Source organism: Mastomys coucha, unplaced genomic scaffold (assembly GCF_008632895.1).
Source record: "Mastomys coucha isolate ucsf_1 unplaced genomic scaffold, UCSF_Mcou_1 pScaffold22, whole genome shotgun sequence".
Taxonomy (NCBI): Eukaryota; Metazoa; Chordata; class Mammalia; order Rodentia; family Muridae; genus Mastomys; species Mastomys coucha.
Window position 1 is genome coordinate 112,149,598 of NW_022196905.1, and position 20,874 is coordinate 112,170,471.

At 49.3% G+C, this 20,874-nt stretch overlaps 1 protein-coding gene across 5 annotated transcripts in view; it reads left to right on the forward strand.

Annotated features, from left to right (window-relative positions):
• The window catches only part of Med13l (mediator complex subunit 13L), a 226,670-nt gene that overhangs the window by 202,558 nt on the left and 3,238 nt on the right, over positions 1-20,874 (forward strand). For 4 of the 5 annotated variants that reach the window (XM_031337649.1, XM_031337648.1, XM_031337651.1 and 1 more), the window contains 13 exons: positions 580-759; positions 1,182-1,405; positions 2,795-2,987; positions 4,110-4,527; positions 5,191-5,410; positions 6,590-6,778; positions 7,263-7,486; positions 7,573-7,742; positions 10,216-10,374; positions 11,525-11,701; positions 13,058-13,215; positions 17,692-17,853; positions 19,874-19,986. In XM_031337649.1, the coding sequence (XP_031193509.1) occupies positions 580-759; positions 1,182-1,405; positions 2,795-2,987; positions 4,110-4,527; positions 5,191-5,410; positions 6,590-6,778; positions 7,263-7,486; positions 7,573-7,742; positions 10,216-10,374; positions 11,525-11,701; positions 13,058-13,215; positions 17,692-17,853; positions 19,874-19,986 (2,587 nt within the window). The remainder of the gene's footprint in view (positions 1-579; positions 760-1,181; positions 1,406-2,794; positions 2,988-4,109; positions 4,528-5,190; positions 5,411-6,589; positions 6,779-7,262; positions 7,487-7,572; positions 7,743-10,215; positions 10,375-11,524; positions 11,702-13,057; positions 13,216-17,691; positions 17,854-19,873; positions 19,987-20,874) is intronic. The other variant, XM_031337650.1, reaches the window with a different exon arrangement.

Sequence of the window (20,874 nt, forward strand, 5' to 3'; positions counted from 1 at the left end):
AAATCCCATTCCTCTGCAAGAACAAGTGCTCTTGACTCTTGAGCCTTCTCTCCAGCCCCAGTTTAAGATATTTTAATAGAAGAAATAGTTACATAATGAAAAGAAAATAAATAATAGCTTGCTTTAGGGTGGGAAGAAGTAGGTCCATTTCAGAACTGTCTGTCTAGAGAGTAGTACAGGGCCTCTTTATCAAGCCTTCAGTGTTTACCAAGGATATTTTACAAAGTTTTCTAGGTCCCCTTTATATTCCCTTATCCTCAAAACGATGATGTGTAAATGAAAGGAATGTGGTAACGAAGAAACTTTGTACCTCTTTGTCTTCTGAAAAATCTTGGAAACAGGTTTGATTGGAAAAGTAGGCTTTCTTTCCTTCTTTCACAGTCTCTTCAATTGAATGCTTCCAAGTGGTGTGACCTACTTCTCTATCTTGTTAGCAAGTTCCCGGTTCTGCCCTTTAATTTGGAGGAGCCTTTCTCTTGACTACCAGGTTGCCCATCTCCTGTAACGGAGACACAGGATGGCATCTGGGGGTCATGCTGCCCTGACATCCTTGTCCTCTGCTCTGTTCTCCTGCCACAGTGCTGGACACAAGCATGCTCTCATCCCAAGACGTGGTGCGCATGCTGCTGTCCCTGCAGCCCTTCCTGCAGGATGCCATCCAGAAGAAGCGCACAGGCAGGACCTGGGAGAACATCCAGCATGTGCAGGGGCCGCTCACCTGGCAGCAGTTCCATAAGATGGCGGGGCGCGGGACCTACGGTGAGCAGGCCTTGGTGTTTGAATTTCCTTTGTGCTTCCGTGACCTCCCTGGTCTTCCTCAGACATATTTAGGTTCCTTAAAAGAGCTTGGCCTCTGCCCACGGTGCCTGTCATTGGGCTTCTGTGTTTGCTCGGCCTCCTGCTCTAAGGCCAGGATCCCTGTTGTACTCAAGCACACTGAAGCAGTGTGCCTGTTAAGTAAACCTGCCTTGTTGCCCTCTGCCCTCACTTTCCATGGCCCTTTCTAAGATGGTCTTGTGAAGCTCTTCATTGGGTCCATTTAGTGAGCTAATAGCAAGAGGCCTGTAGAGCATGTACCAGGTTCCCATGGCTCAAACACTCAGGTCAGAGTATCAGGAACTGCCAAGCTATCCAGCATGGGAAGAGACTCATGTTCCTTCCTAAACAGCACTGTCTTCCAGGTTCGGAAGAGTCTCCGGAGCCGCTGCCCATCCCCACTCTGCTGGTGGGCTACGACAAGGAGTTCCTGACCATCTCCCCCTTCTCCTTGCCCTTCTGGGAAAGGCTGCTCTTGGAGCCCTATGGGGGCCACCGTGATGTTGCTTATATTGTGGTGTGTCCAGAAAATGAGGCCTTGCTCGAAGGAGCCAAAACTTTCTTCAGGGACTTGAGTGCTGTATATGAGGTGAGCATGTTGTGGGGCTCCCTCTCTGACATGAGGCCTGCATCTGGCTGTTATTGATGGAATGAACCTGAAGTTCGAACTTAAAGAGAATTTGTTGTGAATAGAGATGACTCATGGGGACTGTAGACATAGGATCATGCTTTGTTGTGCTTTAACACTACGTTCATCTTAATACTAAAATTTGGTAGATTAGAAAATTTGGTAGCCACATTGATATGCGAAGCAGGAGGGTAGTTTTGCATTTAGTGTGTAAGCTCCCGCAGTTGGGAGAGGCCTGACTTCTGGGTCTTGTGCTGTTGGTAGGCCTCACTTACGTAAGCCCAGTACCAAGGTGATGACAGTGTAAAACAAAACCAGTGTTTCCTAAAGTGCTTAGGATGCTGCTTGGCACCTATGAGTGCTGCAGAAGTGTTTTTACAAATGACTGTCCTCTAGGACAGAGCTCACACTCTGGGTGGACAGGGACTAGGTGAGCTAAGGGCATGCTGACATACAGTGAGTGGCATCTGGTAAGCACGAACTTTTGGATGCTTGTCACTTCTGACCATTGCCTGCTCTGTGGGCACAAGACACTGTTGAGTCACAATTGAGCTATCACAGACGAGTTGTTTCCCTTCTGAATGACCCTCCGGCCTGATCCAGAGTTTCATGGCTGACTGGGTCTGTTCAGGTATACCACCCCTACTCTGAAGGAGCCACAGCCAGTAGGCCCTCTTGCTCATGACAGTGTCATCTGAGAGTGTTGGGTTTTCTGTTGCTGGGATAAAGCACTGATGAAAAGCAACACAAGCAGGAAAGGGTTTGTTTCAGGTTACAGGTTAGTTACGGCCCATTGTGGAAGGAAGTCAGGACAGGAAGCTGGAGGCAGGAACTGAAGCAGAGGCCATGGGAGGACCCTGCTTGCTGGTTGGCTTTCTCTGGCTTGCTCAGCTGCCTTTTTATGCATTCCCCCACCCCATCCCCTGCTTACACGTCCATCATTAATCTGGAAAATGCCCCTCAAGCCAATCTGATGGAGGTATTCCTTTATTGAGATTCCCTCTTCCCAGATTAGTCTAGTTTTGTGTCAAGTTGATGAAAGCTAAGCCGCACAGTATGCCGTCACCTCAGCAGCTACAGTAAGGAGAACGTGGCCCCTTCCTGGCCAGGCAGAAAGCCCCCTTGTTAGAGCTGATTCCATGAACTCCGCCCACCCGCGAGATATCTTAGTGGTCAGCACACAAGGTGTTGTAGCAGCTCTGCCTCTTGAGAGCACCGCACCCAGAGTTGGACGGGCAGAGCAGTTTCAGGGACGTGATGTCTGCCAGGGAAGGCCAGCTGCTAATGCTGGTGTGCTTGCATGCTTCTGTGGGGGGTGGCTGCTGTCATGACCATCTCATGTGCTGTCAGATGTGTCGGCTGGGACAGCACAAGCCCATCTGCAAAGTGCTCCGTGACGGGATCATGCGTGTGGGCAAGACCGTGGCACAGAAGCTGACAGAGGAGCTTGTGAGTGAGTGGTTTAACCAGCCGTGGAGCAGTGAGGAGAGTGACAATCATTCCAGACTCAAACTTTATGCTCAAGTTTGCCGCCATCACCTAGGTAAACGGGAAAATGGTTAGCGTGGGAGAGTTGAAGTACAGTGGGACAGTCTTGTCCCTCCCTGGCAGGTGCAGCCTTATGTTCTCTATCTCAGCCTTGGCTGACCTGGAACTCATTATGTAGACCTGCTTCTGCCTTCTGAGTATAGGCATTAAGGCATATGCCACCGAGCCTGACTAAATCCTGATTTTCATGTGATATATGTTTTTAAATTTAATTATTGGGGTTAGATGTGCTTATAGCCATTTTGAAAACAGCAACATTCTTTGACATTAACTGCTTTAGCTTGAAGAGAACTTTCAGAGCTTGCAAAACTGCATATCCACGGTATACTGTGTGACTGTAGGTGAACATCCATGTACACTGTATGACTGTGGGTGAATATCCATGTGCACTGTATGACTGTGGGTGAATATCCATGTGCACTGTATGACTGTGGGTGAACATCCATGTACACTGTATGACTGTAGGTGAACATCCATGTACACTGTATGACTGTGGGTGAACATCCATGTACACTGTATGACTGTAGGTGAATATCCATGTACACTGTATGACTGTGGGTGAATATCCATGTGCACTGTATGACTGTGGGTGAACATCCATGTACACTGTATGACTGTGGGTGAACATCCATGTACACTGTATGACTGTGGGTGAATATCCATGTACACTGTATGACTGTAGGTGAACATCCATGTACACTGTATGACTGTAGGTGAACATCCATGTACACTGTATGACTGTGGGTGAATATCCATGTGTACTGTATGACTGGTTGAACATCCATGTGCACTGCATGACTGGGTGAACATCCATGTGTACTGTATGACTGGGTGAACATCCATGTGCACTGTATGACTGTGAATACGTGTCCATAGTGCACTGTCAACTTGAGGGCATATGCATAGCTAAAGGGTCCAGTTCTCAGTGACATCAGAAAAGGAGGCTTGTTAAGAATTTCTTTTCTGTCTCTTCTTGTAAGCCAAATGTAGAATTGACAAGTTGTTCTGTGTGCACTCAGCCATTTGTGTAGGAGTTTGTATTCATATGTGGTGGCAGTATTCAAGATGTCCAAGAGACACTGCTAGGGTCACTAAGATCATTTTTGTCTTCCTTTAGCACCTTATTTAGCCACTTTGCAGCTCGACAGTGGCCTGCTGATGCCACCTAAGCACCAGAGCCCACCAGCAGAAGCACAGGGACAAGCCACACCTGGGAATGCTGGGTCTTTACCTTCGAATTCAGGCTCAGGAGCACCTCCACCTGGCAGTGCATTCAACCCCACCTCCAGCAGCTCTGCAAACCCTGCAGCAAGTAGTTCATCTGCCTCCTCTGGGCCTCCAGGCTCTTCAGCTGCCTCTGCTCCAGGAATCACTCAGATGAACACTACCTCTTCTTCAGGATTCGGTGGTGGTGTTGGAGGGCAGAACCCCGGTGCTGGGGGCAGCTCCACAGATCGAACTCCAGGGAATGTGGCTTGTGGAGACACTGAACCTGGGCAGAGCTGTGCCCAACCCTCACAGGATGGACAAGACAGGTGTGTTTGTGTCTCACAACCAAGTTAAGCTTCCACTAGATTACACAGTAGGGCTTGGTCACATAGTGGGGCTTCTGCTTGGTCACACCCCTTTACTCCACCACACACACACACACACACACACACACACACACACTCTCTCTCTCAGAATCCAGTCAAATGCTTCTTCTATCCTTGCTAATAAGAAGTGACAAGTGTTGCTCCGAGGGCACATTAAGAGATGGAACCAGTAATCAGCATGCTTAGTACAGAGTTCATTAAGTAGTAGTGTTATCAAAACCTGTGTGCACTGTTAACACAGAGAATAAAGGGGTCATTTCAGACTAACACAGATACAAGTATTCTGTTCTAACACGGTTGGGACCGCGGGACCAGACGTGTTTGCAGAGTTTGGAATTTGGGAATATTTGCATAGGCTCTGCTAGCCAGCATCCTTTGCATGAAAATGTGAAACCCAAGACCCTGAGTTGTGGGTGTCACATAGCAACTTTTAGCTTTTGTACTGCTGTCTGTTTCCTCTCTTGTCTTTGAAATGTTGAGCCTGAAGTGTGACACGTGCTGATGCATTGGATTGTAGCCTGGGGGCAGTATGGGTTCTGTGATTGACTTGTTCAGTAGAGTTGATCTTTGCTGTCAGAGCCTCACACCTGACTCTCTCTCCAGTGTTACAGAGAGGGAGAGAATAGGAATCCCCACGGAGCCTGACTCTGCAGACAGCCATGCCTACCCTCCAGCCGTCGTCATTTACATGGTGGATCCTTTCACCTACACTGCAGAGGAGGACTCCAGCTCTGGAAACTTCTGGCTGTTGAGCTTGATGCGCTGCTACACAGAGATGCTGGACCACTTACCCGAGCACATGAGAAGCTCGTTCATTCTCCAGGTTGCTGTCCACTAGCTTGCTTTTCATGCTCTTCATGCTCTTCTTCATGTTCTTCATGCTGCTGTGAGGCAGGATTCTGAGTCCTTTGAGCTGCAGATCCATGACCCTGTAGCGAGCAGCACTCCTTCAGGGCACTGTGGTTTAGATTCAGCCATCATTTCCATCCTAGAGTGTTTCTGCGATTGTCTCATTACAAGGTCAGAGTTCTCCAATTACCATGTGAGCATCTTTCCTGGGCTGCTTGTCATAGGAACTCTTTGTTGTCCTAAGACAGGCCTTCAGCTTCTGATGGCCCAGCTTCTGCAGTGCTGGACTAGGCCCGTCCAGGTAGCACAGTGGACGTTGTATGTTGGCCATGCTCACATGGGTCTACATTGGGTGTGAGCTCACTTTTCCCACTGGTGTAAGCAAGCCTAGCAAGCATGCTGGTGTGTTGTTCTTTATTCTAAGTCCTTTTAAAAGTGGATTCTCAGATGTAGACACTGAAATGTCATTTTCCAAATGCTTGTTCTTGTTTCCTGAGCAGGCAGTGAGCACGCCTATTTCCCTGCACTTTTACTAGATTTAAAATGAAGTGATTGTTAACTGTTTTGTACAGTGGAGATGGCTCATCATTGCTTTACTGAAAGCTGTCCTGTAGAGGGAAGGATTGAAGTTAGAGTGAACAGAAAAGACTGGTGGCCTAACTTGTGGTAAAGTCTGAGCCCACCTGATGCGATAGCACTGCAGCTTGCTATGTCAGATGTTGTACAAATGGGCATACACTAAGATGCCAGCTTTAAAATATGAGGGCTGTGGGACAGTCCTCAAGGAGACTGACATACCAATATTACGTTTGAGGTACAGCTTTTATGTTACTGGGAGGAGTTAGGGTATAATGGCATTTGACATTTACGTTATGGAGTTAAGGTCCCTTCTGCCCACCCTAGCCATAATCCCATGCCTTGCCGGTTCCCAGCTGTCTGTCTGTGGAGGTCCCCAGCTGTCTGTCTGTGGAGGTTCCCAACTGTCTGTCTGTGGGGGTCCCCAGCTGTCTGTCTGTGGAGGTCCCCAGCTGTCTGTCTGTGGAGGTTCCCAGCTGTCTGTCTGTGGAGGTTCCCAGCTGTCTGTCTGTCTGTGGAGGTTCCCAGCTGTCTGTCTGTCTGTGGAGGTTTGAACTGACTTGCTTGCCTCTCGTAGATTGTGCCTTGCCAGTACATGCTGCAGACAATGAAGGATGAACATGTTTTCTACATTCAATACTTGAAGTCCATGGCGTTCTCAGTGTACTGCCAGTGCCGGCGGCCTCTGCCTACACAGATCCACATTAAATCCCTCACGGGCTTTGGGCCTGCAGCCAGCATTGAGATGACTCTCAAGAACCCAGAGGTGAGTTGGTAAAGAGAGCCATCTTCTGCTGCAGAGCACAGCAGGGCACCTCTTGTGCCTCAGCCTGAAGCTGTGTCTCTGAACCTTCCAATCCCTCAAGTGTGCTACCTGTGACTCAGACCCTCCTGAGACTACTCAGAATGAATCTCACTGTGGCTTCAGTTTCTGTTTGCCTAGTGTCTGTTGACATTTGGTCAGCTTTTTTCTTACTTTCTAATATACTCGTTTCTTTCCATCAAACATTGATGGCTTATACCATTTACTAGACAGGTATTTTAATCAACTGAGCCATAAGTCCTCATAGTTCATGCATTTAGATAATACTTTTGCTGTCTGTGTCCTCTTGATAGCTTAGTCTTGGAGAGAGGGTGGTAGGAACTATTGTCAGTACCCCTGCTTTCCTCCTTTGGGGTTGCCCTGTTTTTATTGTAAATGCTACCTTGGTTGGCCCTGTTGCTGATAATGACCGTGATTCTTATTTCAGCGGCCCAGTCCAATCCAGCTTTATTCCCCTCCTTTTATATTGGCCCCAATCAAAGACAAGCAGACAGAGCCGGGAGAGACCTTTGGTGAGGCGAGCCAGAAATACAATGTGCTCTTTGTGGGCTATTGTCTGTCTCATGACCAGCGCTGGCTCTTGGCATCCTGCACTGATCTGCATGGAGAGTTACTGGAGACATGTGTTGTAAACATTGCTTTACCAAGCAGGTGAGACCCTTTGCAGATTGGGTCAGTTTCTGTTAACTCTGGGCTTAGAAACATGTGCCCTGCTGAGTGACAATTGACTCGTGTAGGACCCTTTCTGCTCCTCTCTCTGTCAGGTCACGGAAGAGTAAAGTGTCCGCACGTAAGATTGGGCTGCAGAAGCTATGGGAATGGTGCCTGGGGATTGTCCAGATGACATCTCTGCCCTGGAGAGTTGTCATCGGCCGCTTGGGGCGTCTTGGCCATGGGGAGCTAAAAGGTGAGCAGGTGCAGGAGCAGAGGAGACTGGGCAGAGCAAGGACAGTTGCCCCAGGGCCCAGAGTCATGACCTTGACTGTCATATACATGGAGGGATAGATAAACCAGAAGTTTAAAAACTCTGTAGCTCCATCCCTAACCTCTTATACAAATAATATTTTAAATGTAAAGTAGAAAACATGCTTCATTAGTATAAATTGGTAGTTAAATTTTATAACATTTCATATTAAGGCAGTAAAAAGAAAGTTAGGATTAAGACATCTTCTATCAGAGATTGTCGGTGATTGTCAAAGTCATACGTAAGAACAGCATTCATGGCTAGAGAGACAGCTCAGTGTGTAAACTGTTTGCTGTGTAAGCATGAGGGCCTGCATTGGATCTGCAGCAGGTTCCCTGAGGTCTCAGACACACACAGCATAAGGCCGCAGCATGGGGAGCATGCACCTCACAGCAGACTCCCTGATCCTTGGCTCCTGTAGTCTTCCCACCCACCTTCTACAGGACTCCTTCCATAGGGCTCCCTGAGCCTTAGGTGCAGGGATTGTGGTGCAGGTTACACTCTCACCAACATGGCTGCCTGGACATGGGCTCAACAGTAGACATGCTAATGTCGATGGGCAAAGCCCAGGGGCCTCGGCCTTGCACAGAACCATGGGCAACTAAGCAATAAGAGTGCAGCAATTGACTGTCCACTACCAGATGAGTAACACACAAGTGACATATAGACAGAGCACATTAGATTTAGGATTACATATGTATATAGTGTACACAGATGTGTGGAGCAGCTAATGGAAAAAGAGGCTGTGAACTTGAAAGAGCAAGGAGGCATACATGAAAGGGCTTGGAAGGGAGGGAGGATGAAGGGAGGGGAAAATAACAAATTATTATAATCTCAATAAAAGAATTAAAGAGGAGGTACATCACAGAGTGTGCTCTTTGTGGGCTATTGTCTACATCGTGGGCTCATTGTATACATCACAGAGTGGACAGTGTCCTTGCCAAGGCCTGAGGGTAGTTTCCTCTTGCAGAGCAGTTCATCATTGGTTTGTAGTTCTTCACTTCTTCATTGTGAAGTCACAACAAGCATAAGAACTATATGAATGGCTGTGTCTGTGTGACTGACACAGGCGGCCGACTGTAGTTCATGCCAGCCCCTGTGTTAGAGTGAGTGTACTGCTTGACTGCAGGAAGTGCAAGCCCGGTACTGTGGAATCCCTGGAATTAAACCATGGAGAGAGGCAGAGCCCACATTCAAGCTGCTGCCTGTAGGACAGATTGTACTGGAGTGTCAGACTCAGAGCCATATGTGCATACACTGCAGTGTATGTGTTCCAGTCACACTTGATGTTGTGGACTGGGAGAAAATGGGAGCTTTTGATGTTTTAAACAGCATCATACTTATAATGAATCTTGTGTCAGTAGCCTGAAAGTTAATACATTGGGGATTCCTCCCATCATGCTGTCAGATTGGTTCTCTTCCTCCCTGCTCTGCTCTTTAGTCATTCTTCTCTCTTAAAGGCTTTCAGCTCTTCATAACCCTTGGGAAGGTGGAGGAGTAACAGAAAAGAAGCAGGGTAAACATGTTGTCTGTCGCTTGCCGCTCTAGAAATGATTAGGGCCCCTCCTTGTAAGACTGAGGGAAGGGTGAGCCCTCCTTAAGGGGAGAGCCTGAGTGTGTCTGGAGGCACACGCTCACCTCCCAGCCAACCTGGGGCTCCTCCTCTTGGAGCCATGTCTGAGTGAGGTCATGCAGGAGCCCCCAGCTTCTGGGTAGTCTTCATGTCTACCGGTTAGCTGCCAGTGTTTGTCCGGAAGAGCCCAGCCTTGTTCCTGCATTACAGTGCTCACGCCTGTCTTGACTTCTGCCGTTTAAAGATTTTTTTTCCCTCTTCTCAGCCACTTTTCTTTCTTCCATTCCACAGTAGCTACCATTAGAAATATAAAACACACTGCCCTGTCCTTGCCCTGGGAAGAAGAACCGTGTAACTGTGGAAAAGCCTGCAGCTGAGTACCATGTGCTCGGTGGAGTGTGGTGTGACATCAGAGGACAACGTATACCAGAACTTAGTGCTTAGATAGGCTGCCACTGTTACAGAGATCCATCAGCAGTGCCTAGATACAGTGCTTCTGCTTAGGGGCAGTGAACAGTTGTCAGAGAGCGGTAAAAAATCAGACCCTGGGTGAAAATGGCTACCCCAGGCTAGCCTAGCCAACAGAGACCTCAGCATTGAAAGGAGTTTAGAACCTGCATCTGCCAGGGTCTGTTGCAGGCCCTCAGAGGGTACTCTACACAGGATGGCAGCCTGCAGAAGAGCAGACTTTTGTTTCTGTGTTATGTTACAAAGGAGGGAGGGGACCAAACACAGAAAACCCTTCTCCCTTGGGGTCACAACAGTTACATTCCCAAGCAAGACTGGCAGACTTGTGAAACGTCATGTAAACTTGTAAACACTGTTTGTGATGTCTAACTTTAGATTGGAGTATCCTCCTTGGAGAATGTTCACTGCAGACAATCAGCAAACAGCTCAAGGATGTGTGCCGCATGTGTGGGATCTCTGCTGCAGACTCTCCTTCTATCCTTAGTGCCTGCCTGGTTGCCATGGAGCCCCAGGGGTCCTTTGTAGTGATGCCAGGTAAATTGTCTCTTGTCGCTTACATTAATTAGGTAGTTTATCAGCCCAGTACATTCAAACTTAAATCCATGGGTGAATGTAGAATGTAAGTATTGTGTTTCTAACAGAAGCTTGTGTTGTGACCTAGAGATTGAGACCATGGGCTATCTCCTTGGGGAAGGGTTTAACCCTGTTGACCACAGCCTGGGAGAGAGATGAAGTCCTAGGTGTGAGGTGAGCCAGTGAAGCCATGGCTGCTGTGTGTCCAACCCAGTCTCCTGCTGTCATGGGGTCTCACCCTCCAGAAAGCCTCCAGATGCCAGCCTGCCACCTTGGGAAGACTTTAGTACCTCTGCTCTTGTTGAGGATGAGTAGTGGAGCAAAGAGAAGAGCATTTAGCATAGGGCCAGACATGAGTGAGCTCTGGTGTCTGTCGGGACCTCAGCTACAGAAGCTTTATAACTGTGCTGGCTCGTGGAAAGCTACAGCAGGGCCACATTCTGGCTGCCACTATGCTGCTCTACTGTTAGGATCTGGTTCACATTTCAGATACAGTGTGGTTTTGCACCCTGTCTACTCCTTTCCTGTGAAGTTAGGAGAGCGTCTGAGAACTGGCTTCAGAGCGGGAAGGTGGCTGGACTGTCTGCACCTTACACTTCAGGTCACCTTGGTTGCCAGCAGCAGCTGCAGCAGTTTATAAGCCTTTTAGACGCTCTGTTCTCATTTATAAAGTAGAGATACTTGCTGCTACCTCAGGGGGTGTGCTGAGCCAGTGGGGTTCTGCATGGAGCTTAGCAAAGGCCAGCATCTGGCAAGCGCCATGTAGGGCTAAGTAGAGCATTGGCTGCTGTCATTCAGAATGGCGTGCTTATAAATCATGACCACACGTAGAAAAGAAAGCATGCAGGAGGTCAGCGTTAGGGCTCCAGTTCACTTAGTGGGAAGGTCATTTACAGGTGTGTGCTCACTCCATGTAGGTTCATCTCCACATTTGCAGTGTGAGGCGAGGGTCAGACGATTGTCACTGGTGGTCTCAGTAAAGTTCTTTAAAGATATTTAAGCAGCTGGGCCCGGCCTTACATGTCTGCCCCTTGAGGTGTTTATAGTACGTGACACCTCACTTGGGCTGTCAGTGTGCAGAGGCACCCTGACACAGCTCTGCTTTTTTTAGATGCTGTCACAATGGGCTCTGTGTTTGGCCGAAGCACCGCGTTGAACATGCAGTCATCCCAGCTGAACACACCTCAGGATGCCTCCTGCACCCATATCTTGGTGTTCCCAACATCATCAACCATCCAGGTGGCTCCAGCCAACTACCCCAACGAGGATGGGTTTAGCCCCAACAATGGTGAGTGGAAGGCATGCTCGGAGGCAGAGTGCTGTGTGGAATGGTGGCCGTGTGTGTCTTAGCAGTGTCATAGGAACCATGGGGAGGGAGGAGCTGCACTGTCACCGTGTTTGTGCTTCTGTGGCTCTGAAAATCCCCCAGAAAGGGTTTGTCTCACCTCTGGGTTTCAGACTATAGCAAAGAAGCTGTGGCAGTGTTTGGCAGCCCATGTGGCTTCAGGGACCAGGATGCCCGAACTGCTCCTTCTCCTTCCCTACTTTCTGCATTTTGGCCTCTGCCCAGAGCTGGCACTGCCTGTGTGCAGGGTAGACCTCCCCAGTAAGCATTTACTCATGCTCACTGGAAACACGCCAGCCTGCTCCATTCTCTCTGTTGCCTACTAACTCGGTTGACAGTTAACTACCAAGACCAGAGAACATGGACTATTAACTTAGCCCACTGTCTGTTAGAGACAGAATAGTAGCTGTCTGCTGATGTCCTCCACCTGTCCACTATTCCTCCAGTGCACTACGGTGCTGACCTCAGTGTGGAGGGCATGGCCATATGAAGATGCTACCTCCTTGCTCACCCTGGGGATGCAGTTTGCTGGAGAGCAGCTCCATATCTGATTATTCTTAATGGAATTATTTAAATACTCTTATAGGATTGCAAAATGAGTCATAGACCATAAAATGCCCCATTTTATGCATCTATTTGTGCCATTGTTGAACTTTTAACATCTTCATGCCTACTACGTGGGGAGGGCAAGGACACCAAAATGTGCTGTGACAGGGCCTCACTGCAGTCCCAGTCGTGTAGGGATAGGCAGGCTCAGGGCAGCTGTCCATGCTAACTGGGTGTGTGATAGTTTTACCTTCATCTTTTTTCTTTCCAAATTTCCTGCGAGTCCGCCCTTCTTCTGCAGTATAAAAGGGAGAGCATCTCCTAACGAACACTACCTTGATCTGTTGTGGGATGGGCTTCTCCCATGGCAGGGCAGGCTTCTCCCTGTTCCCTGACATCAGCCTTCTAGCCCAGCCCTGTAGCTACTGACCGTGTACCTAGCTGGGGTCTGCTTGCTGCTGGATGGTGTCAACATTGACCTTGCAACAACTGAGCTGCCTTTCACCTTTTTTTAAATCTGTCTTTGGAGGCTGAAAGGAATTGGGGGCTTTCCTCCATGGCTGTGATTTCTCCACTGTGTTTTTACTTGGTTAGGAGGACACTGGAGAGAAAACCAATGACAGTTTGTAGCACTTGGGCACAGTGGGCACTTTTAGGTACCCACAGCATGCCTGTGGCAGTTGAAGGTTAACAGAACATGGGATGGCAAGGTGGAGTGTGGCTACTTTTTAACTTCCCTGTGCTTTCATCTAGATGACATGTTTGTAGACCTTCCATTCCCAGACGACATGGACAATGACATTGGCATCCTCATGACTGGGAACCTCCACTCCTCTCCCAACTCCTCTCCGGTTCCCTCCCCTGGCTCTCCCTCTGGAATTGGTGTGGGCTCTCACTTCCAGCACAGTCGGGTAAGGATATTGGAAGGATGTTGCAACCACAAGCTCAGGAAAACCGCTCTCCTCTCCAGCCATGCTTTGACTGCACACGACTCACTCTCCAGAGATCTAGGTCTCAGGGACACAGCTCTCCAACCTATCTTGGAGAGCAGGGATATGGAAAGAAACATTCAGGCATTTTAGTGCTCCCTTTATTAGGAAGTTAGTTCTCCTGTGTGCAGGCTTTGGATGGTGCTCCTGCCCGCTGCTTGTTGGTGTTGGATGGGAAGGGGGTTGGCAGGCTGAGGAGCTATAGGTGTGTGTTCTCCATCCTGGCCCCCTAGAACATTGGAGGTTTTTTCCCCTGAGCTAAAATGCTAAGACATATTTTTTTCTTAGTCTTCTTCTTAGATATTTTCCCAGATGGTGACTTTTAAATGAAAGGCAGGGGGGAAGACCTGTGGCTTATATGTGTAGTGGCTTGAGCTGAGGAAGTCCCTGCAGCATGTGGCTGGCTGGTCTGTGTTCACATAGTTTCACATATACAGTGCTGGTCACATTGGTAGCAGCCTGCCAGGGGCCACCCAGTGCATAGTTTTCAGATGTGTCCAGGTCACTGCTACAGGCCTGTGAAGGAGCTGAGCCCAGTGCCAGCTCCATCTCTGAATGCCTTGGATTAATGGAAGGTTTAAAGGTCAAAGCTACCCCATAGCTCTGTCAGCTTTGTCCCAGCCAGTGAGTCGGGCCTCACAGCCATTTTGTACCTGTGATTGAGGTTCTGGGAGGGATTAAGTCAGTTAGGAGTTGCTGTGTGGTGTCTCACCCTGAGCAAGTGCTAGCCACCCTGCGTGCACTGACTTGTAGAGGGAAGCATGCTGCCAGCACTGCCGTCACTTAAGGGTGATGAGGAGAAGGAAGGGTTAGAATAGAGCCACTGTAGTCATGGAGCAGCAAGGGACAGGGGCCAGCAGAGCCCTCAGTCACTGCCTGCCCCATGCTCTTTCTGGGAGGAAGAGATGGCAAATGTCTGTGACTCCTTTCTAGCTACTGGCCAGGGGGTGACAAGCTATTTGTTCCCTGAAGGTTATTGTGACAGAAACGAAAAGGTCAGATTTTTATACTAGCAGTCTGAGTGAGTATTCTTGTGATGAGTGCACTGCAGCCTGTGGTCACCCCATGGTGTGCTTACTGCTGCAGTTCACTGTAGCAGTCCTAATATCTTACCTGGGGGTGGTTGCCATATTTCTGCTCAAGGTGCATGCATTGTCTTCCTTTCTTGGAGCCTGGATGTTTCAGTGTAAACACCTCTGTTCTGAAACCAGTCAGGTGGCCTTTGTCAGTTCCGAGTCCCTCAGCCTGGGTGTTAGCATTTTCTCTAAGTCATTACACAGAACCAGGAGGTCAAGGTGGCAGCAAAGCTTTTTCTATTTTACAGCAGGCCTCACATAGGCTGGCCTTCAAGTCTGACCCTCCTACCTTAGCCTCCTTACCTCCTCAGTTTGTGGATTATGTGCACGGACGTGTGTGTGCATGCTCTACTGTGTCCTGACACGGACGTGTGTGTGCATGCTCTACTGTGTCCTGACATGGACATGTGTGTGTGTGTGTGCATGCTCTACTGTGTCCTGACACAGACGTGTGTGTGTGTGTGTGCTCTACTGTGTCCTGACACAGACGTGTGTGTGTGTGTGTGTGTGTGTGCGTGCTCTACTGTGTCCTGACACAGACGTGTGTGTGCGTGCTCTACTGTGTCCTGACACAGACGTGTGTGTGCGTGTTCTACTGTGTCCTGACACAGATGTGTGTGTGCGTGCTCTACTGTGTTCTGACACAGACGTGTGTGCGTGCGTGCTCTACTGTGTCCTGACACGGACGTGTGTGTGTGCGTGCTCTACTGTGTCCTGACACAGACGTGTGTGTGCGTGTTCTACTGTGTCCTGACAAAGATGTGTGTGTGTGTGCTCTACTGTGTTCTGACACAGACGTGTGTGTGCGTGCTCTACTGTGTCCTGACACGGACGTGTGTGTGTGCGTGCTCTACTGTGTCCTGAGACGGACGTGTGTGTGTGTGTGCGTGCTCTACTGTGTCCTGACACGGACGTGTGTGTGTGTGCGCGTGCTCTACTGTGTCCTGACACAGACGTGTGTGTGCGTGCTCTACTGTGTCCTGACACAGATGTGTGTGTGTGTGTGTGTGTGTGTGTGTGCTCTACTGTGTCCTGACACAGACGTGTGTGTGCGTGCTCTACTGTGTCCTGACACAGACGTGTGTGTGTGTGTGTTCTACTGTGTCCTGACACAGACGTGTGTGTGTGTGTGTGTGTGTGTGTGTGCGTGCTCTACTGTGTCCTGACACAGACGTGTGTGTGCATGCTCTACTGTATCCTGACACAGACGTGTGTGTGCGTGTTCTACTGTGTCCTGACACAGATGTGTGTGTGACTGCTCTACTGTGTCCTGACACAGACGTGTGTGTGCGTGTTCTACTGTGTCCTGACACAGACGTGTGTGTGTGTGCGTGCTCTACTGTGTCCTGACACAGATGTGTGTGTGTGTGCGTGCTCTACTGTGTCCTGACACAGATGTGTGCGTGTGTGTGTGTGCGTGCTCTACTGTGTCCTGACACAGATGTGTGTGTGCGTGCTCTACTATGTCCTGACACAGACGTGTGTGTGCGTGCTCTACTGTGTCCTGACACGGACGTGTGTGTGCGTGTTCTACTGTGTCCTGACACGGACGTGTGTGTGCGTGTTCTACTGTGTCCTGACACGGACGTGTGTGCGTGCGTGCTCTACTGTGTCCTGACACAGACGTGTGTGTGCGTGTTCTACTGTGTCCTGACACAGACGTGTGTGTGTGCGTGTTCTACTGTGTCCTGACACAGACGTGTGTGTGTGTGTGTGTGTGCTCTACTGTGTCCTGACACAGACGTGTGTGTGTGTGTGTGCGTGCTCTACTGTATCCTGACACAGACGTGTGTGTGCGTGCTCTACTGTGTCCTGACACAGACGTGTGTGTGCGTGTTCTACTGTGTCCTGACACAGATGTGTGTATGCGTGCTCTACTGTGTTCTGACACAGACGTGTGTGTGTGCGTGCTCTACTGTGTCCTGACACGGACGTGTGTGTGTGTGCGTGCTCTACTGTGTCCTGACACAGACGTGTGTGTGTGTGTGCTCTACTGTGTCCTGACACAGATGTGTGTGTGTATGTGTTCTACTGTGTCCTGACACAGATGTGTGTGTGTGCGTGCTCTACTGTGTCCTGACACAGACGTGTGTGTGTGTGTGTGTGTGTGTGTGTGTGCGTGTTCTACTGTGTCCTGACACAGACGTGTGTGTGTGTGCTCTACTGTGTCCTGACACGGACATGTGTGTGTGCGTGCTCTACTGTGTCCTGACACGGACGGACGTGTGTGTGTGCGTGCTCTACTGTGTCCTGACACGGACGTGTGTGTGTGCATGCTCTACTGTGTCCTGACACGGACGGACGTGTGTGTGTGCGTGCTCTACTGTGTCCTGACACGGACGTGTGTGTGTGTGTGTGTGTGCGTGCTCTACTGTGTCCTGACACGGACGTGTGTGTGTGTGTGTTCTACTGTGTCCTGACACAGATGTGTGTGTGTGTGTGTTCTACTGTGTCCTGACACAGATGTGTGTGTGTGCGTGTTCTACTGTGTCCTGACACAGACGTGTGTGTGCGTGCTCTACTGTGTCCTGACACAGACGTGTGTGTGCGTGTTCTACTGTGTCCTGACACAGACGTGTGTGTGCGTGTTCTACTGTGTCCTGACACAGATGTGTGTGTGTGCGTGTTTTACTGTGTCCTGACACAGATGTGTGTGTGTGCGTGCTCTACTGTGTCCTGACTTCGCTTTTTTCCTCTGTCCAGAATCAGAGTTGATAGGATTTGATTTAGTAAATTAATGGGATTATTTTCTTTCTCTATATAGGAGACATTAAAAAACAAACTTATCACTTACTATTAGTTGTACTAAAGGCATCTTTTAAGTTCTCAATAGCCACTGATAAGTGGGAAGTACTTGATGCAGAGAGGCACAGAAGTCTCTGAGAAGCACACAGCACACTCACACAGCGAGCATGCAGGGTGGCAGGAACATAACTCCCTGCAGACTGTGATGTATGGTGCTCAGTTCTAATCCAGGGGCGGTGATGATGGAGAGCAGGTGCACTCCAGGGGTCCTGGATGCACTTGAGGATGCTGAGGTCTTCCATCACAACATGCAGTGACATAAAGCCCCAGAGCAGGTGGCTTGTGCTTCTAGGACCAATGTATGCATTTTTCCAAAGCCTTTGGCTGTTCGAAAGTGTTTGTCAGGTACCCGACTTCACTGCAGAGACCTGTGTATTCCAGGTCACATTTCTCAGTCACCAGAGACTTTGGTGGGAGTGCTGCAAGCAGGGGACTTGTCACTAGTATGCATAGTTAAGATGAAAGCTACAGTTAGTGCCTGGTGATGCTCATTGCACTTTGGGCCTTGTTTTTTCAGAGCCAGGGAGAGCGGCTTCTGTCTCGGGAGGCTCCAGAGGAGCTCAAGCAGCAGCCCCTGGCCCTTGGGTATTTTGTATCAACTGCCAAAGCGGAGAACCTCCCCCAGTGGTTTTGGTCGTCATGTCCCCAGGCCCGGAACCAGTGCCCACTCTTCCTGAAGGTTGGTTTGATTCGCTCTGGAGTTTAAGAGAAATCATTGGCTTATATTTTCATTTGATTGGAGCTAGAAATCTCCTCTTAGCTGCCACAGACTCTTTCTATTCCTTCCTCACTTGCCACTTAAAGTCTGAGGAGGTTTCAGTTACAGAAGAGTGGAGTTCAGAAGAGGGACCCAAACTTTCTGTTAAGAAGTGAGTCCACATTAACCTTGGGAGGCCATCAGGGTCCTGATGAAAGTGGGAACTACCTGACTCTCTCCCAGTCAGTACTGGTGGTTGCCAGTAAGCTACAGCACAGTCCTGTCTGGCTGCATACTGGTGCAGTCCTCCACAGAGCAGAGCCAGGGTCATTCAGGCCTCTCACATCTGTACGCTTTTCTCCTTGTATGGCTTTTATTGATCAGATCTTTAAAACAAAGCCCTCATGTGCAGAGTGTAAAGGAGCCTTGGATGGGATCTGTTTCTCACTTACAGTTTGGCAGAGAGACACACAGGTTTGAGAGTGTACTGGGGTGGGAAGCCATGGGGTCTGAGTAATAATAGCCCTGAGCTTGCCCTGTGGCACAGCACACCCACCTCCAGCCATTGGATGCTGGCAGATGTGAGAAGTGACATAGGTACTTGGTACATGCCCATGCCTGGCTATGAAGGTAGCTGAAGAGGAAGGTCACATGACTTCTGTATTGAAACAAGCCTGAAGGGCTCAGCAACACTGCCTCAAAATAAGCCAACCCAATGATGAGTGCATGAGATGAGGGAAATTGCATGCCTGTCAGTAAGGGCTGGCTGAACCAGCTCTGGAGCACTGATGTGGATCTCAGTGAGCATGAGCTATGAGGGACTCTTGTGTGGCATGGAGGTGACATGGAGTAACCTGTGGGAAATACTCCAGTGTAGCTGGGAACACTTAGTCAGTCAGCAGAGCAAGGAGATTCCCCAGGACTGTTAGGGCCGTATCCAAACCAGAGGTGACAAACAGGAGGTAGTATGTCACTCTGTGCTCAGAAATACCAGGCACGGGTGGTCATGGAAGACTGAAGAAGCTCCTTGCTCATCTGACACCTGAGCATGAAGGAAATGGTTGCCCCCTTCAAGGAGGTTAGTCACTGTCACACTGCTACATTGGGACAGCAGACAGTCAGGGCCTTCTGTGTCCTCCGATGGATGTGCCCACCTTTGTGTGGAATGCTCCTGCATGCCCACCCTGGAGGTGCACCCGTAATTGAACCTCCAGATCAAACAGTGGGATTGTGAGGAATCTGAAGGTTAGAGGGCTTGAGAAGCCCGACAGTATGAAGGAAGCACACATCTAGACTGCAGAGCTTTGGCACTCCTCAGCCCTCACCCCAGCTTGGCCTGTGACTGGAGGAAGGAAGAGAAAGTTTTGAGATCATCACTGAAGCTTGACCATGGCTTATTAGTTGATACAGAGGAACCACATTTCAGCGTGTATGATACTGTTCTTAAAGGTTCTCATCTGTAAGCATTACTTTCTAAATTTACAAGGAAAATGATACAGTATTTCAAAGGCAAAATACTGAAAACAGAGTGACAAATAGTGGACACTATGCCAGCTTTGGTGGCAGGACACACAGCATTGCATAGGAACGGCTGTTTTGTGTACTGACAGTTGTGTTAGAGAAGCAAGATGTGCTGGTGAGAATGGCCTAGGCAGTCAGAGACCCCGCCAAGTCCCCAGGTACATCTGGTGGAAGGGGATCAGTGCAGCAGGCTGTCTTCCCACCCTAACATGTGTGCTGTTGAGTGCACACACACCAATGAACTTTTTTCCTCAAGAGGCAAAATGAAGTATGTTAGACCAGAAAGAGGCCCCCTGAAGTTGGCTTTGAGCTTACCTCTAGGACATGGTACAGTGTCCCAGGAGATGACCGAGCAGTTGGAACTTGGGCACACAGCAGCCTGGCTCTGCATGATTGAGGAGCTGGAGCCTGGTTGGGGTCCCGCTCATTCTTCACTTTGCTGTTCTGCACCTGGAAACAAAAGCTCTTTGTTCTTTCCCAGGCTTCACTCCATCATCACATCTCTGTAGCACAGACAGATGAGCTCCTTCCTGCCAGGAACTCTCAGCGTGCTCCACACCCTCTGGACTCCAAGACCACATCTGACGTTCTAAGGTAGTTCTGACAGAGGCAGCATTGCTGTCCTGGTAGAGTGCTAGGACAGGGTGGTGCTCACAGACACTGCTGCTTGTGCCAGTCCTTCCCACTAGTGCAGAGACATGCAGCCCATGCACTCAGTTCACTACACAGTAAGTGCAGGGACACTTCATTTCCTGTTCCAAAGAGGTGATGCAAGTGTTAACCCTGAGCAGAAGGACAGTTAGAGAACAGTGCCTGCCTGGGAGCTGCTCTGCATTGAAAACATGTTTTAACCTTCTCTGCCACAGATAGGTACGTGCGAATGGCTAGAACATAAATTCTGTGTTGTAAAATGCATTTCAAATGCATGGATCCTCTTTCACTGTTTTCATCAGGGCATAAAATTTTGTCCTCTGGGTCTGGTATAATTGGTGCATGCCTGTAATCCCAGAACTTGAAAGAGAAGGCAGAAGAACCAGGAGTTCAAAGTCATCCTTAGCTCCTTACTGAGTTCAAGCCCAGAGTCCAGCTTGAGCTCAGGAGACGCTGTCTGTGGATGTGCATGTCAGAGGTCGGTCAGTGTCTTCCTCAACCACTCTCCACCTTACTTTTTGAGGCTGGGTCTCTGACCCAGCCTGGTGCTCAGCAGCTGGATGGGCCAGCTGGCCAGCAAGCTCCTGAGATTGACTGTGTCCGCCTCCTCACCTCCTCCACCTGCTCTTGGATTATAGTGTGCACTGCTGCACACTGCTTTATATGGGTTCTGGGGCGAACACTCAACCTTTGTGTCACTAACTGAGTGTCAATGACTGAGACATCTCCCCAGACCCAAGATCGGATCTTAAAAACAAAACAAGCAAACAAAAGCTATCAGGTGCCTTGAGAAATAAGCTTTTCTGAGTGATATCTGATGTACTGTGCTTT